This window comes from Mustelus asterias, chromosome 31, assembly GCF_964213995.1.
Source record: "Mustelus asterias chromosome 31, sMusAst1.hap1.1, whole genome shotgun sequence".
NCBI classification, from domain to species: domain Eukaryota; kingdom Metazoa; phylum Chordata; class Chondrichthyes; order Carcharhiniformes; family Triakidae; genus Mustelus; species Mustelus asterias.
The window spans coordinates 2,533,348-2,550,806 of record NC_135831.1 but is presented as its reverse complement, the minus strand read 5'-3'; the positions used below and the strand labels follow the sequence as shown (position 1 = coordinate 2,550,806).

Here is a 17,459-nt window from a genome sequence, read left to right as displayed (position 1 = left end):
TATTCTATCCCCCTCGCAATATAGGCCAACATCCCATTTGCCTTCTTGATCACCTGTTGTACCTGCAGACTGGGCTTTTGCGTCTCATGCACAAGGACCCCCAGGTCCCTTTGCACGGTGGCATGTTTTAATTTGTTTCCATTGAGAATAGTAATCCCATTTGTTATTATTTCCTCCAAAGTGTATAACCTCGCATTTCTCAACGTTATACTCCATTTGCCATATCCTCGCCCACTCACTCAGCCTGTCCAAATCTCTCTGCAGATCTTCTCCGTCCTCCACACGATTCACTTTCCCACTTATCTTTGTGTCGTCTGCAAACTTCGTTACCCTACACTCCGTCCCCTCCTCCAGATCATCTATATAAATGGTAAACAGTTGCGGCCCGAGTACCGATCCCTGTGGCACGCCACTAGTTACCTTCCTCCAACCGGAAAAACACCCATTTATTCCGACTCTTTGCTTCCTGTCGGATAGCCAGTCCCCAATCCACTTTAACACACTACCCCCAACTCCGTGTGCCCTAATCTTCTTCAGCAGCCTTTTATGGGGCACCTTATCAAACGCATCCTTCCTATAGCGTGGCGACCAGAACAGTACTCTAGCTGTGGCCTAACGAGTGTTTTGTACAGCTCCATCCTCACCTCACTGCCCTTGTGTTCTATAGTAAGAAGTCTCACAACACCAGGTTAAAGTCCAACAGGGTTATTTGGTAGCACGGATTTTTGGAGCGCCGCTCCTTCATTAGGTGAGGGGAGAGTTGGGTTCACAAACAGGGTTTATATCGACAAGGACACAGCAGCAAGGTGATTACAGATTGGAGTGTGAAGAATGGTTGGAATGCGAGTCTTTACAGGTAATCATACCTTTATAGGTACGGACAATGTGTGTGGAGAGAGGGATAATCACAGGTTAAAGAGGGGTAAATTGTCTCAAGCTAGGGTGGCACAGTGGTTAGCACTGCTGCCTCACAGCGCCAGGGTCCTGGGTTCAATTCTAGCCTCGGGTCACTGTCTGTGTGGAGTTTGCACGTTCTCCCCCCGTGTCTGCGTGGGTTTCCTCCCACAATCCACAATGGGCGGCACAGTGGTTAGCGCTGCTGCCTCGTGACTTGGGTTCGATTCCCGGCTCGTGTCACTGTCAGTGTGGAGCTTGCACATTCTCCCCGTGTCTGCGTGGGTTTCCTCCGGGTGCTCCGGTTTCCTCCCACAGTCCGAAAGACGTGCTGGTTAGGGAGCATTGGCCGTGCTAAATTCTCCCTCGGAGTGTGGTGACTGGGGGAATTTCACAGTAACTTCATTGCAGTGTTAATGTAAGCCCTACTTGTGACTAATAAATAAACTTTAATCCAAAGATGTGTCGGTTAGGTGGATTGGCCATGCTAAGTTGACACTAGTGTCGGGGGAACTAACAGGGTAAATGTGTGGGCTTACGGGGATAGGGCCTGGGTGGGATTGTGGTCGATACAGACTCGTTGGGCCGAATAGCCTCCTTCTGCACTGTAGAGATTCTAAGACATGAACCCAAGATCCCGGTTGAGGCCGCCCTCATGCGTACAGAACATCTCCATCAGTTTCTCCACATCTTATACTCCAGCACATGCTATTCTACACTTGGAATACTGTGTACAGTTCTGGTCACCCTATTATAGAAAGGATATTATTAAACTAGAAAGACTGCGGAAAAGATTAACTAGGATGCTACCGGGTCTTGATGGATTGAGTTATAAGGAGAGAATGGATAGACTGGGACTTTTTTCTCTGGAGCGTAAGAGGCTGAGGGGTGACCTTATAGAGGTCTATAAAATAATGAGGGGCACAGATCAGCTAGATAGTCAATATCTTTTCCCAAAGGTAGGGGAGTCTAAAACTAGAGGGTGAAAGGGGAGAGATACAAAAGTGTCCAGAGGGGCAATTTTTTCACACAGAGGGTGTTGAGTTTTTGGAACAATCTGCCAGAGGTAGTAGTAGAGGCGGGTACAATTTTGTCTTTTAAAAAGAGTTTCGACAGTTACATGGGTACGATGGGTAGAGAGGGATATGGGCCAAATGTGGGCAATTGGGATTAGCTTTGGGGTTTTTAAAAAAAGGATCGGCATGGACAAGTTGGGCCGAAGGGCCTGTTTCCATGCTGTAAACCTCTCTGATTCTATGACTCGACTAATAAAGGCCAGTATCCCACATGCCTTCCTAACCACTTCGTCTCCCTGTCCTGCTGCCTTCTGGGATCTGTGGATATGCACTCCAAGGTCCCCCTGGTCCTCAGTACTCCCGAGCATCCTAATGTTCATTATGTGTGCCCTTGTCCGGTTAGTCCTCCCCGAATGCATCACCTCACACATTTCAGGGCTCAGTTCCATTCGCCGCCATTCCGCCACATCTATATCGGAGGCGATGGCCTAGTTGGATTGTCGATAGATAATCCAGAAACTCAGCTAATGTTCTGGGGGACCCGGGTTCGAATCCCGCCACGGCAGATGGTGGAATTTGAATCCCATGTTAAAAAAAAAATCTGGAATTAAGAATCTACTGATGACCATTCTCGGAAAAAACCCATCTGGTTCACTAATGTCCCCTTTAGGGAAGGAAATCTGCCGTCCTTACCCCGGTCTGGCCTACATGTGACTTCAGAGCCACAGCCAATGTGGTTGACTCTCAACTGCCCTCCAAGGGGCGACTAGGGATGGGCAATAAATGCTGGGCCCAGCCAGCGACACCCATGTCCCATGGATGAATAAGAAAAATCGAACACTTTTTTCCTCACCATTTACCACATGACCAAAATTTGTGTCATATTTGATCTTACTGATTATATTTCCCTCCACATTCAAGTCCAGATCGTTAATATACACTGCAAACAGCAAGGGACCCGGCACAGACCCCTGTAGAACACCACCGGACACTGCTTCCAGTCACAAAAACAACCTCTGCCTTCTGCCACTGAGACAATGTTGGATCCAATTTGTCAAATTGCCCTGGATATCTTATCCTCTTGATCAGTCTCCCGTGTGGGACCTTAGCAAAAGCCTTATTGAAGTCCATGTAGACTACATCAACTGCATTACCCTCCTCTGCACACCATTTGCCACTATACCACCAGCCCATCTATATGACACTGTAATCCAAGGTTCCTTGCTACAGAAACATAGCAACTAGAAGCAGGAGGAGGCCATTCGGCCCTCCGAGCCTTCTCTGCCGTTCATTTTGATCATAGCTGGTCATCGAATTCAAAATCCTGATCCCCCCGCCTTCCCCCCCTCCCATATCCCTCGATCCCTTTAGCCCCAAGAGCGAAATCTAATTTCTTCTTGAAATCACACAACGTTTTGGCCTCAGCTAAAGTTTATTCATCAGTGTCACAAGTCGGCTTACATTAACACTGCAATGAAGTTACTGTGAAAATTCCCTAGTCTCCTGTTGGGGTAACACTGAGGGAGAATTTAGCACGGCCAATGCACCTGAACCAACACGTCTGTTGGACTGTGGGAGGGAACCGGAGCACCCGGAGGAAACCCATGCAGATACGGGGAGAATGTGCAGACTCCACACAGACAGTGACCCGAGCCGGGAATCGAACCGAGGTCCCTGGCGCTGTGAGGCAGCAGTGCTAACCGCTGTGCTGCCGTGCCGCCCCAAATACTTTCTGTGGGAGTGAATTCCACACATTCACCACCCTCTGGGTGAAGAAATTTCTCCTCACCTCAGTTCTAAACGGTTTACTCCTAATCCTCAAATGATAATCACTTAATTCTGGACTCCCCCGCCTTCTGCACGTCGACACAGTGGTTAGCACTGCTACCTCACAGTGCCAGGGACCCGGGTTCGATTCCCGGCTTGGGTCGCTGTCTGTGCGGAGTCTACACGTTCTCCCCGTGTCTGCGTGGGTTTCCTCCGGGTGCTCCGGTTTCCTCCCACAGTCTGAAAGACGTGCTGGTTAGGGTGCATTGGCCGTGCTAAATTCTCCCTCAGTGTTACCCGAACAGGCGCCGGAGTGTGGCGACTAGGGGATTTTCGCAGTAACTTCATTACAGTGTTAATGTAAGCCTACTATTGACCAATAAAAGAACTTTAAAGAAAGAACAAAGAGCAATACAGCACAGGAACAGGCCCTTCGGCCCTCCAAGCCCGCGCCACTCCCTGGTCCAAACTAGACCATTCTTTTGTATCCCTCCATTCCCACTCCGTTCATGTGGCTATCTAGATAAGTCTTAAACGTTCCCAGTGTGTCCGCCTCCACCACCTTGCCTGGCAGCGCATTCCAGGCCCCCACCACCCTCTGTGTAATATATGTCCTTCTGATATCCATGTTAAACCTCCCCCCCCTCACCTTGAACCTATGACCCCTGGGAAAAAGCGACCTGGGAAAAAGCTTCCCACCGTTCACCCTATCTATGCCTTTCATAATTTTTTGCACCTCTATTAGGTCACCCCTCATCCTCCGTCTTTCCAGTGAGTCCAACCAGTCTAACCCTGTGAGAATTTTGTAAGTTTCTATGAGATTCCCTCTCATTCTTCTAAACTCCAGTGAATATAATCCTAACCGACTTACTTTCTCCGTGTATGATGGACCTGCCATCCCAGGAATCAACTATTCGCCACACCACCAATAGTTTTGCATCATCTTGCCCCCATCATTGGTCACAGCCAATCAACTGGCTTCCCAACTGGCGGAGAAAAGCAGTGCATCGTGGGACGTGTCGGCAACCAATGGTGGGGGTCGGTGCTGGAGGGTGGTTGGAGGTTGGTCGGTGCCAGATGGTTGGAGGATGAAATCTCCAGGTTCGATGAGGCGGGGGGAGGGGGTTAACCCTAGGATAGAAGGCTATCTTCCCAAACTCGAGACCTTTGGGGATCGCTGATCAGAGGGCTGTAAATGTGCAGAGGATGTGCGACGATTTGGCTTCATCAGTTCATGAGATGTGGGAGATGAATTAGTCCATTCGGCCCATCGAGTCTGCTCCACCATGATGGCTGATATGCCCCTCATCCCCATTTTCCTGCCTTCTCCCCATAACCTTTCAACCCATTCCCAATTAAAAATGTCTAACTCCTCCTTAAATTTACTCACTGTCCCAGCATCCATCCCCCACTTTGGGGGAGCAAATTCCACAGATTCACAACCCTTTGGGAGAAGTAGTTTCTCCTCGACTCTGTTTTAAATTTGCTGCCCCTTATCCGAAGACCTCTCGTCCGAGAATTCCCCACAAGAGGAAGCATCCGCTCCACGTCTACTTTATCCATGCCATTTATCATCTTGCATCCCTCAATTTGATCTCCCCTCGTTCTTCTAAATTCCGGAGAGTGTAGGCCCAAACCGTTCAATCTCTCTTCACACGACCAACCCTTCATCTCTGGAATCAATTCCTTTGTGTCCTGTAGGTGGAAGTTGTGGAAACCCGGCGTCACCAAATGCATTGACGCAGAGTCAGAAGACAACCTACACCCAGACGTCAAATTTGATGAATACCGGCGCTCGGATTTTGAACACGCATTACATGTAGCGTAAGTATAATGAAGTTTTATTTATTAGGCTATTGAGTTGGATGATCAGCCATGATGGTGATGAATGGCGGAGCACGCTCGAAGGGCCGAATGGCCTCCTCCTGCTCCTATCTTCTACGTTCTTCCTATAAAATGGCTGCATGGATTGGAAGGTAGCAAAAATAGGCTTGATAAGCAAGGTCCATCTACGACAGGCGAGGTGATGATCTACTGGAGTTATTGCTAAACCTGAAACTTAGCGAATGTTCCAGGGACCCGGGTTCGAATCCCGCCATGGCAGCTGGTGGAATTTGAATTTATTTTCGATTTGATTTAAGATTGTCACATGTATTGGGATACATCACTCAAACCCAGCCTTCCATCCATTGACTCTGTCTACACTTCCCGCTGCCTCGGGGAAAAGCAGCCAGCATAATCAAGGACCCCCACGCACCCCCGGACATTCCCTCTTCCACCTTCTTCCGTCGGGAAAATGACACAAAAGTCTGAGGTCACGGACCAACCGACTCAAGAACAGCTTCTTCCCTGCTGCTGTCAGACTTTTGAATGGACCTACCTCGCATTTAGTTGATCTTTCTCTACACCCTAGCTATGACTGTAACACTACATTCTGCACTCTCTCCTTTCCTTCTCTATGAACGGTATGCTTTGTCTGTATAGCGCGCAAGAAACAATACTTTTCATTGTATCCCAATACATGTGACAATAATAAATCAAATCAAATCCTTCTCCCCTATGTACTCTATGAACGGTATGCTTTGTACAGCGCGCAAGAAACAATACTTTTCACTGTATCCCAATACATGTGACAATAATAAATCAAATCAAATCAAAATCATGTGAAAAGTATTGTTTCTCGCGTGCATTCTCCCTGTGTCTGCGTGGGTTTCCTCCGGGTGCTCAAGTTTCCTCCCACAGTCCAAAGATGTGTGGGTTAGGTGGATTGACCACACTAAATTCCCCCTTAATTTCAGGGGGAACTAGCTAGTGTAAATGCATGGAGTTCTGGGGATAGGGCCTGGGTGGGATTGTGGTCGGTGCAGCCTTGAATGGCCTCCTTCTGCGCTGTAGGATCCTATACAGACAAAGCTTACCGTTCATAGAGTACACAGGGGAGAAGGATTTGATTTATTATTGTCACATGTATTGGGATACAGTGAAAAGTATTGTTTCTTGCGCACTATACAGACAAAGCATACCGTTCATAGAGAAGGAAAGGAGAGAGTGCAGAATGTAGTGTTACAGTCATAGCTAGGGTGTAGAGAAAGATCAACTTAATGCGAGGTAGGTCCATTCAAAAGTCTGACAGCAGCAGGGAAGAAGCTGTTCTTGAGTCGGTTGGTCCGTGACCTCAGACTTTTGTATCTTTTTCCCGATGGAAGAAGGTGGAAGAGAGAATGTCCGGGGTGCGTGGGGTCCTTGGTTATGCCGGCTGCTTTTCCCCGAGGCAGCGGGAAGTGTAGACAGAGTCAATGGATGGGAGGATGGTTTGCGTGATGGACTGGGCTACCTTGATATAAATAAATCCACCCCGAGGGTAAGATCTCTCTGTTCCTTGAGGAAGGCTAGGCTCCCTAGTGAACAATAAGACCACACACTCGAAGAATGATTACTTCCAGTGGGAATATCAGAGGAAAGGATGAAAGGTGGTGGGGGACAGGGGTGCGAGGGGAGGGGAGGGACTGGCGCCTCACTGGTCTATGGGTGACAGAGAGAGCGTATCGTGGAGGTTAATCGTTGCCTGTCTTGTTCAGCCTAGGGGAACTCTTCCTGAAGAAGTTTGTGAACCTTTTTGGATCCTCCTGGGATAGCCTGAAAAGTTTTCAGCGGATCTTCTGGAGAGTGAAGAACAACATAGGAAGTAAGAGATTGGAAAATTGTCTGGATCGAGGCTTGGAAATTGGGAATTCTGTAGAGTGTTCAGAACCCTGCCAATGTTAAACGCTGGGATATTCCACATCTCCCGAAAGGGCACTTGGAATGCCGGTTCCTAACTGTTTGTTTTGCAATTTGGTAAAATGTGAGGAAAGATTTGAAGACAAGTGAGGAAGGTTACAGCCCTGTCGTAAAGATACAACAAAGTGTGTGTCAGTAAAGATTCAACAAAGATAAATGTTTATTCGATAGTAAAACACACAACAAAGGGGGAAAAATACATTTAACAGCAATAATGGCGACACGTTGGACATACTTAAATTGACCCTGTTCCAACTCGCTCCACTTTCCCAAACTCCGAGATACACCGGCCCAAAACAACATCCCGTAGGTTTCAGCACTTGGAGCCAAGACCAGCAGTGATCACCACACTCGAATGGCAGGTCTCTTTCTGGGGAAAGCCTTCCGGTTTGGAATAGCGACAAACTGGTGATTTAACAGGAGTCCCGAGGCAAACGGTTTGTTTTGGGAGAGAGAACAAAACCTCTAGTCGCGTGCGACTGTGATCCTTGGCACACACTGGCTCTTCCCCGCTTATCGGAGGAACCTCGCGCCTGCTTATTCTTTTGCTCTTATCTGTACTGAATCACCTGTCTTAGAAAGGCTAATTGATGACACTTTTTACATTAGCGTCCCCTTTTAGCATGTAGTAGCGATCTCCATCAACATTTCGCTTTTGTATGCCTACCATCCGTGTCTTTAACTCATTCATTTCTACACCCTATTGTTACCCCCTTCTCTTGAGTATCTGTTTACACTGTTGCTAGGCTAATCTGCATATCAAAACCCTCAACCCAGCTGTCTCCTCATATCAAATCCTTCAATCTTCATTTCACCACCAGCTTCATTAGCTACGAGGTGGAGATGCCGGCGTTGGACGGGGGTGGGCGCAGTAAGTAGTCTCACAACACCAGGTTAAAGTCCAACAGGTTTATTTGGAATCACGAGCTTTCGGAGCGCCGCCCCTTCATCAGGTGAGTGAAGGAGCAGCGCGCCGAAAGCTCATGATACCAAATAAACGGCACGCTAGTACAGTGGTTAGCACTGCTGCTTCACAGCTCTAAGGACCTGGGTTCGATTCCCGGCTCGGGTCACTGTCTGTGTGGAGTTTGCACATTCTCCTCGTGTCTGCGTGGGTTTCCTCCGGGTGCTCCGGTTTCCTCCCACAGTCCAAAAATGTGCGGGTTAGGTTGATTGGCCAGGTTAAAAAAAAAAATTGCCCCTTAGAGTCCTGGGATGTGTAGGTTAGAGGGATTAGTGGGTAAAAATATGTGGGGGTAGGGCCTGGGTGGGATTGTGGTCGGTGCAGACTCGATGGGCCGAATGGCCTCCTTCTGCACTGTAGGGTTTCTATGATCTATGATTAGAGGGATTAGTGGGTAAATATGTAAGGATATGGGGGTAGGGCCTGGGTGGGATTGTGGTCGGTGCAGACTCGATGGGCCGAATGGCCTCTTTCTGTACTGTAGGGATTCTATGTTTCTATGTAAACCTGCTAGACTTTAACCTGATGCTGTGAGGCTTCTTACTGTTCATTAGCTATGAGGAGAGGTTGGCGAAACTCGGTTTGTTCTCACTGCAGACTCCACACAGACAGTGACCCGAGCCGGGAATCGAACCCGTGTCCCTGGCGCTGTGAGGCAGCAGTGCTAACCGCTGTGCCACCGTGCCACCCCAATACCTGGGGTTACGGACTGAGTAAGGGCAGAAGATTTTAGCTTTAGTTTAGTTCGGGCATCATGGTCGGTTCAGGCTTGGAGGGCCGTTGGGCCTGTTCCCGTGCTGTAAGTTTCCTTGTTCTTTGACCAGCAAGGGTTTACACTGACAATGCTAAGCTTGGGGATTATGTACCCCGACACAATGGCCTTATTTGGCCTCTTTCCTTGTTATCTCCCTCCCCAATTTTATAAACTCTTTTATGATCCCCTGTCTCTTGTTTCCCTGAATTTCTAACCCCTATCTCTCATGTTTCCCCCCCCCCCCCCCCCCCCACAAGGATCACCCCTGACACGCGACCCACACTTTCCCCTTTCTGCTCCGCTTAGGATTGAGACTCTGAGAACAGCGAACAGTCCAGCACAGGAACAGGCCTTTCGGCCCTCCAAGCCTGCACCGACCATGATGCCCGAACTAAACTAAAACCTTCTGCCCTTACTCAGTCCGTAACCCCAGGTATTGGGGCTGCACGGTGGCACAGTGGGTTAGCACTGCTGTCTCACAGCGCCAGGGACACGGGTTCGATTCCCGGCTCGGGTCACTGTCTGTGCGGAGTCTGCACATTCTCCCCGTGTCTGCGTGGGTTTCCTCCGGGTTCTCGGTTGCCTCCCACTGTCCAAAGATGTGCATGTTAGGTGCATTGGCCGTGCTAAATTCTCCATCAGTGTCATCCGAACAGGCGCCGGAGTGTGGCGACCAGGGGATTTTCAGAATAACTTCATTGCAGTGTTAATGTTAGCCTACTTGTGACATGAATAAATAAACCGTAAAAGTTAAACATCCACTCCCTCCACCACCGATGCACAGTGGCAGCCGTGTGTACCATCTACAAGATGCACTGTAGCAACTCACCAAGGCTCCTCCCAGAGTCTAAAGATGTGGAGGTTAGGTGGATTGGCCATGCTAAATTGCCCCTTAGTGTCCAAAGATGTGCAGGTTAGGTGGATTGGCCATGCTAAATTGCCCCTTAGTGTCCAAAGATGTGTAGGTTAGGTGGATTGGCCATGCTAAATTGCCCCTTAGTGTCCAAAGATGTGTAGGTTAGGTGGATTGGCCATGCTAAATTGCCCCTTAGTGTCCAAAGATGTGCAGGTTAGGTGGATTGGCCATGCTAAATTGCCCCTTAGTGTCCAAAGATGTGCAGGTTAGGTGGATTGGCCATGCTAAATTGCCCCTTAGTGTCCAAAGATGTGTAGGTTAGGTGGATTGGCCATGCTAAATTGCCCCTTAGTGTCCAAAGATGTGTAGGTTAGGTGGATTGGCCATGCTAAATTGCCCCTTAGTGTCCAAAGATGTGCAGGTTAGGTGGATTGGCCATGCTAAATTGCCCCTTAGTGTCCAAAGATGTGTAGGTTAGGTGGATTGGCCATGCTAAATTGCCCCTTAGTGTATAAAGATGTGTAGGTTATGTGGATTGGCCATGCTAAATTGTCCCTTAGTGTCTAAAGATGTGTCGGTTATGTGGATTGGCCATGCTAAATTGTCCCTTAGTGTCTAAAGATGTGTAGGTTATGTGGATTGGCCATGCTAAATTGTCCCTTAGTGTCCAAAGATGTGTAGGTTAGGTGGATTGGCCATGCTAAATTGTCCCTTAGTGTTCATCTACAAGATGCACTGCAGCAACTCACCAATTCTCCTTAAGCAGCACCTTCCAAACACACAACCTCGACCATCGAGGAGGACAAGGGCAGCAGATACCCGGGAACACCAACACCTGGAAGTTCCCCTCCGAGCCACTCACCATCCTTGATTTTTTAATTTTAAATTTATTTATTAGTGTCACAAGTAAGGCTGACATTAACACCGCAATGAAGTTACTGTGAAAATCCCCTCGTCGCCACGCACCGGCGCCTGTTTGGGTAACACTGAGGGAGAATTTAGCACGCCCAATGCACCCTAACCCGGCACGTCTTTCGGACTGTGAGAGGAAACTGGAGCCCCCGGAGGAAACCCACGCAGACACGGGGAGAAGGTGCAGACTCCACACAGTGACCCCAGCCGGGACTCGAACCCGGGTCCCTGGCGCTGTGAGGCAGCAGCGCTAACCACTGCGCCATCTTGGAAATATATCTGTCGCTGGAGTCAAAATCTTGAAACACCCTCCCTAACAGCACTGCGGGTGTACCTACACCACACGGGACTGCAGCGGGTTCAAGATGGCAGCTCACCCACCACCTCCCCAAGGGGCAATTAGAGATGGGCACTAAATGCTTGGGCCCAGTCAGCGACGCCCACATCCCATGAATGAATATTTAAAAACCCCTGATTCCTCATTGTTGCACTAAGGCTCAAACATATAACAAGGAGAGCTAGAAACTAGGGGACTGTCACCTCATCCTCGGGGTTAGAGGGTAAACCAGTCAAGTGGACTTTGCCTTTAAGGATTTCCTTCCCCTTTAATGAGATTTATTTTTGGCCTCATTCCCCCCCTGCCACCCTCTTCCCCGTGCAGACTATGTGATGAAACATTGGAAAGAGGACTGGTTTTTTGGTTACCAGTTCAAGAATGGCTGCAACCCCTGCATCATCGAGAAGTGCAGCAAGATCCCAGAGAACTTTCCGGTAACGAATGACATGGTGTGCAAGTCACTCGGGGGATCCACACTGGAGGAGCAGATTCAGGTGAGTGAGTGTTTCTTGCTTTGATTTGATTTATTATTGTCACATAGAATCACAGAGGTTTACAGCATGGAAACAGGCCCTTCGGCCCAACTTGTCCATGCTGCCCTTTTTTTTTAAACCCATAAACTAATCCCAATTGCCCGCATTTGGCCCATATCCCTCTATACCCATCGTACCCATGTAACTATCTAAATGCTTTTTAAAAGACAAAATTGTACCCGCCTCTACTACTACCTCTGGCAGCTCGTTCCAGACACTCACCACCCTCTGTGTGAAAAAATTGCCCCTCTGGACCCTTCTGTATCTCTCCCCTCTCACCTTAAACCTATGCCCTCTAGTTTTAGACTCCCCTACCTTTGGGAAAAGATATTGACGATCAAACTGATCTGTGATGTATTGGGATACAGTGAAAAGTATTGTTTCTTGCGCGCTGTCCAGACAAAGCATACCGTTCATAGAGTACATCGGGGAGAAGGATTTGATTTATTATTGTCACATGTATTGGGATACAGTGAAAAGTATTGTTTCTTGCGCGCTATACAGACAAAGCATGCCATTCATAGAGTACATAGGGGAGAAGGATTTGAGTTGACTGATTATTATCACATGTATTGGGATACAGTGAAAAGTATTGTTTCTTGCGCGCTATACAGACAAAGCATACCGTTCATAGAGAAGGAAAGGAGAGGGTGCAGAATGTAGTGTTACAGTCATAGCTAGGGTGTAGAGAAAGATCAACTTAATGCGAGGTAGGTCCATTCAAAAGTCTGACGGCAGCAGGGAAGAAGCTGTTCTTGAGTCGGTTGGTGCGTGACCTCAGACTTTTGGATCTTTTTCCCGACGGAAGAAGATGGAAGAGAGAATGTCCGGGGGTGCGTGGGGTCCTTGATTATGCTGGCTGCTTTTCCCGAGGCAGCGGGAAGTGTAGACAGAGTCAATGGATGGAAGGCTGGTTTGTGTGATGGGACTGGGCTACATTCACAACACTCTATAATTTCTTGCGGTCTTGGGCAGAGCAGGAGCCCATACCAAGCTGTGATACAACCCAGAAAGAATGCTTTCTATGGGGCATCCGTGAGTGTGTGAGGGAGAGTGTGTGCTTGCGAGGGTGTGTGAGTGTGTGCGAGTGAGTGAGAGAGTGTGCGAGGGAGAGTGTGTGCGTGCGAGGGTGTGTGAGTGTGTGCGAGTGAGTGAGAGAGTGTGCGAGGGAGACTGTGTGCGTGCGAGGGTGTGTGAGTGTGTGCGAGTGAGTGAGAGAGTGTGTGAACGCCACATTTCCACATCACAGCACTGACACTCTTTCCAAATAAAAACACGTCATTGACCATAACGTGCCTCGGGACACTGCAGTGAGCGCAGTAGAGAACCAGATCTTTCTCTTTCTTTTGAACTTTGGAGTGAATCGAATCTCTTGAAAACCTCTGGAGGGCGGTGGGGTCAGTCGGTGGGGCGGTCGTTGTGGGGGGAGAAATGGGCAGCAATCTATACAAAAGGGATCGGTGCTTGGTCCTCTGCTCTTTGTGATTTTTATCAATGACTTAGAGGAGGGGGCTGAAGGGTGGATCAGTAAATTTGCTGATGACACCAAGATTGGTGGAGTAGTGGATGAGGTGGAGGGCTGTTGTAGGCTGCAAAGAGACATAGATAGGATGCAGAGCTGGGCTGAAAAATGGCAAATGGAGTTTAACCCTGATAAATGTGAGGTGATTCACTTTGGTAGGACTAATTTAAACGTGGATTACAGGGTCAAAGGTAGGGTTCTGAAGACTGTGGAGGAACAGAGAGATCTTGGGGTCCATATCCACAGATCTCTAAAGGTTGCCACTCAAGTGGATAGAGCTGTGAAGAAGGCCTATAGTGTGTTAGCTTTTATTAACAGGGGGTTGGAGTTTAAGAGCCGTGGGGCTATGCTGCGACTGTACAGGACCTTGGTGAGACCACATTTGGAATATTGTGTGCAGTTCTGGTCACCTCACTATAAGAAGGATGTGGAAGCGCTGGAAAGAGTGCAGAGGAGATTTACCAGGATGCTGCCTGGTTTGGAGGGTAGGTCTTATGAGGAAAGGTTGAGGGAGCTAGGGCTGTTCTCTCTGGAGTGGAGGAGGCTGAGGGGAGACTTAATAGAGGTTTATAAATGATGAAGGGGATAGATAGAGTGAACGTTCAAAGACTATTTCCTCGGGTGGATGGAGCTATTACAAGGGGGCATAACTATAGGGTTCGTGGTGGGAGATATAGGAAGGATATCAGAGGTAGGTTCTTTACGCAGAGAGTGGTTGGGGTGTGGAATGGACTGCCTGCAGTGATAGTGGAGTCAGACACTTTAGGAACATTTAAGCGGTTATTGGATAGGCACATGGAGTACACCAGGATGATAGGGAGTGGGATAGCTTGATCTTGGTTTCAGATAAAGCTCGGCACAACATCGTGGGCCGAAGGGCCTGTTCTGTGCTGTACTGCTCTATGTTCTATGTACCAAGTCAACCGACAGACGCTGGAATCCAAAACAAAAACCACGAATGCTGGGGAAAACCCAGCAGGTTTGTCAGCTTCTGTCGGGAGAGAACAAGAGTTAACATTTCCAGTCCCGTTTTTGACTTTTCTTCAAGACAATAGAGAGAGAAAATGTATTAGATGTTGCAGTGCAGCTGGGAGGGATTGCAAAATGTAGCAAGCTTGAGAACAAGTGACAGCTGGCCCACTCTGGACGAACAGGGGACAGGATGTTTCATTCATTCCTGGGACATGGCTGTCCCTGGCTGGGACCAGCATTTATTGCCCATCCCTAGTTGTCCCTTGGAGGGCAGTTGAGAGTCACCCACATTGGCTGTGGCTCTGGAGTCACATGTAGGCCAGACCGGGGTAAGGACGGCAGATTTCCTTCCCTAAAGGAACCAGATGGGTTTTTCCGACAATGGGTCATCAGTAGATTCTTAATTCCAGATATTTTTTATTGAATTCAAATTCCACCATCTGCCGTGGCGAGGTTTGAACCCGGGTCCTCAGAACATTAGCTCAGGTTCTGTATTAATAGTCTAGCGATAATACCACTAGACCATCGCCTCCCCTATTACAGAGCAGGAATTCTAACACACTCACACACACACTCAAACATGCACTCACACTCACATGCATACACTAAAACACACACTCTACATTGTCTCCGTTAAACACTCCCAGGACAGGTACAGCACGGGGTTAGATACAGAGTAAAGCTCCCTCTACACTGTCCCCCATCAAACACTCCCAGGACAGGTACAGCACGGGGTTAGATACAGAGTAAAGCTCCCTCTGCACTGTCCCCCATCCAACACTCCCAGGACAGGTACAGCACAGGTTAGATACAGAGTAAAGCTCCCTCTACACTGTCCCCCATCAAACACTCCCAGGACAGGTACAGCATGGGGTTAGATACAGAGTAAAGCTCCCTCTACACTGTCCCCATCAAACACTCCCAGGACAGGTACAGCACGGGGTTAGATACAGAGTAAAGCTCCCTCTACACTGTCCCCCATCCAACACTCCCAGGACAGGTACAGCACAGGTTAGATACAGAGTAAAGCTCCCTCTACACTGTCCCCCATCAAACACTCCCAGGACAGGTACAGCATGGGGTTAGATACAGAGTAAAGCTCCATCTACACTGTCCCCATCAAACACTCCCAGGACAGGTACAGCACGGGGTTAGATACAGAGTAAAGCTCCCTCTACACTGTCCCCCATCAAACACCCCCAGGACAGGTACAGCACGGGGTTAGATACAGAGTAAAGCTCCCTCGACACTGTCTCCCATCAAACATTCCCAGGACAGGTACAGCATGGGGTTAGATACAGAGTAAAGCTCCCTCTACACTGTCCCCATCAAACACTCCCAGGACAGGTACAGCACGGGGTTAGATACAGAGTAAAGGCCCCTCTATACTGTCCCCATCAAACACTCCCAGGATAGGTACAGCATGGGGTTAGATACAGAGTAAAGCTCCCTCTACACTGTCCCCCATCAAACACTCCCAGGACAGGTACAGCACGGGGTTAGATACAGAGTAAAGGCCCCTCTATACTGTCCCCATCAAACACTCCCAGGATAGGTACAGCATGGGGTTAGATACAGAGTAAAGCTCCCTCTACACTGTCCCCATCAAACACTCCCAGGACAGGTACAGCACGGGGTTAGATACAGAGTAAAGCTCCCTCTACACTGTCCCCCATCAAACACTCCCAGGACAGGGACAGCACGGGGTTAGATACAGAGTAAAGCTCCCTCTACACTGTCCCCCATCAAACACTCCCAGGACAGGGACAGCACGGGGTTAGATACAGAGTAAAGCTCCCTCTACACTGTCCCCATCAAACACTCCCAGGACAGGTACAGCACGGGGTTAGATACAGAGTAAAGCTCCCTCTACACTGTCCCCATCAAACACTCCCAGGACAGGTACAGCCCGGGTTTGATACAGAGTAAAGCTCCCTCTACACTGTCCCCATCAAACACTCCCAGGACAGGTACAGCACGGGGTTAGATACAGAGTAAAGCTCCCTCTACACTGTCTCCCATCAAACACTCCCAGGACAGGTACAGCACGGGGTTGGGATCATTTTTCCCCGGAGTTGCTGACGTTGTGTGATGTTGCGTGTCAGGATGTTGCGTGTCAGGATGTTGCGTGTCAGGATGTTGCGTGTCAGGATGTTGCGTGTCAGGATGTTGCGTGTCAGGATCAGTGAGGATTTTCCTGTCTTTGTTTCAGAAAGGGAACATTTATATTGTCGATTTCAAGGTCTTGGACGGAGTTCCTGCCAATGTCATCAAGGGGGTGCAGCAGTATGTGGCCGCTCCGATCTGTCTGCTGTACCAGGATCCCAAGAACAGGCTGTTGCCCATTGCCATTCAGGTTGGTGCTGGGGGCGGCTGGCTTTCCGACCTATCGCTCCCCCCCTCCCCCCCTGCCCTGCGTACCAGGCAGCTCACCGGTGGGCTGGCTCACTCTTCACCGTGTCGAACCTCAGCTCCAGGGACGGACAGGAAGAAAGACACAGATGAGTGAGAGGAAAAGATAGAACCAAGAGAGAGAGGGAGAGATGGACAGAATGAGACAGAGAAAGAGGCTCAGATAGAAAGGCAAGGAGATCAGAGAGGGAGAGGCAAAGAGGCAGAGCGAGGGAGAGAGAAAGAGGGAGACAGAGAGAGGGACAGAGGGAAAGACAGACAGAGAAAGATGGGGTGAGAGAGAGTCAGAGAGAGACAAAGACAGATGGATAGAGAGAGCCAGGAAGGCAGGCAGAGAGAGAGAGAGAGACAGACAGACAGACAGAGACAAAGAAAGATAGAGAGAGAGAGACAGACAGACAGACAGAGAGAGATGGGGTGAGAGAGTCAGAGAGAGAGAGAGAGAGACAGACAGAGAGAAAGACAGACTGACAGACAAAATCAGATGGGGTGAGAGAGAGACACACAAAGGGAGACAGTGTATGCAAGAGAGAGCGATAGACAAAGAGAGATGGAGTGAGAGAGAGACCCACAGACAAAGAGAGAGAGAGAGACAGAGTGTGTGAGAGAAAGAGAGAGAATGAGAGAGTGAGACAGAGACAAAGACAGATAGAGACAGAGAGAGAGAGAGACAGGGTGTGTGAGAGAAAGAGAGAGAATGAGAGAGTGAGACAGAGACAAAGACAGATAGAGACAGAGAG

The 17,459-nt window shown here is 48.9% G+C and overlaps 1 protein-coding gene across 3 annotated transcripts in view; it reads left to right on the top strand.

Moving 5' to 3' along the window:
- The window catches only part of alox12 (arachidonate 12-lipoxygenase), a 57,248-nt gene that overhangs the window by 17,625 nt on the left and 22,164 nt on the right, over positions 1 to 17,459 (top strand). For 2 of the 3 annotated variants that reach the window (XM_078200834.1, XM_078200833.1), the window contains exons 4-7: positions 5,379 to 5,501; positions 7,256 to 7,362; positions 11,605 to 11,774; positions 16,520 to 16,663. In XM_078200834.1, the coding sequence (XP_078056960.1) occupies positions 5,379 to 5,501; positions 7,256 to 7,362; positions 11,605 to 11,774; positions 16,520 to 16,663 (544 nt within the window). The remainder of the gene's footprint in view (positions 1 to 5,378; positions 5,502 to 7,255; positions 7,363 to 11,604; positions 11,775 to 16,519; positions 16,664 to 17,459) is intronic. The other variant, XM_078200835.1, reaches the window with a different exon arrangement.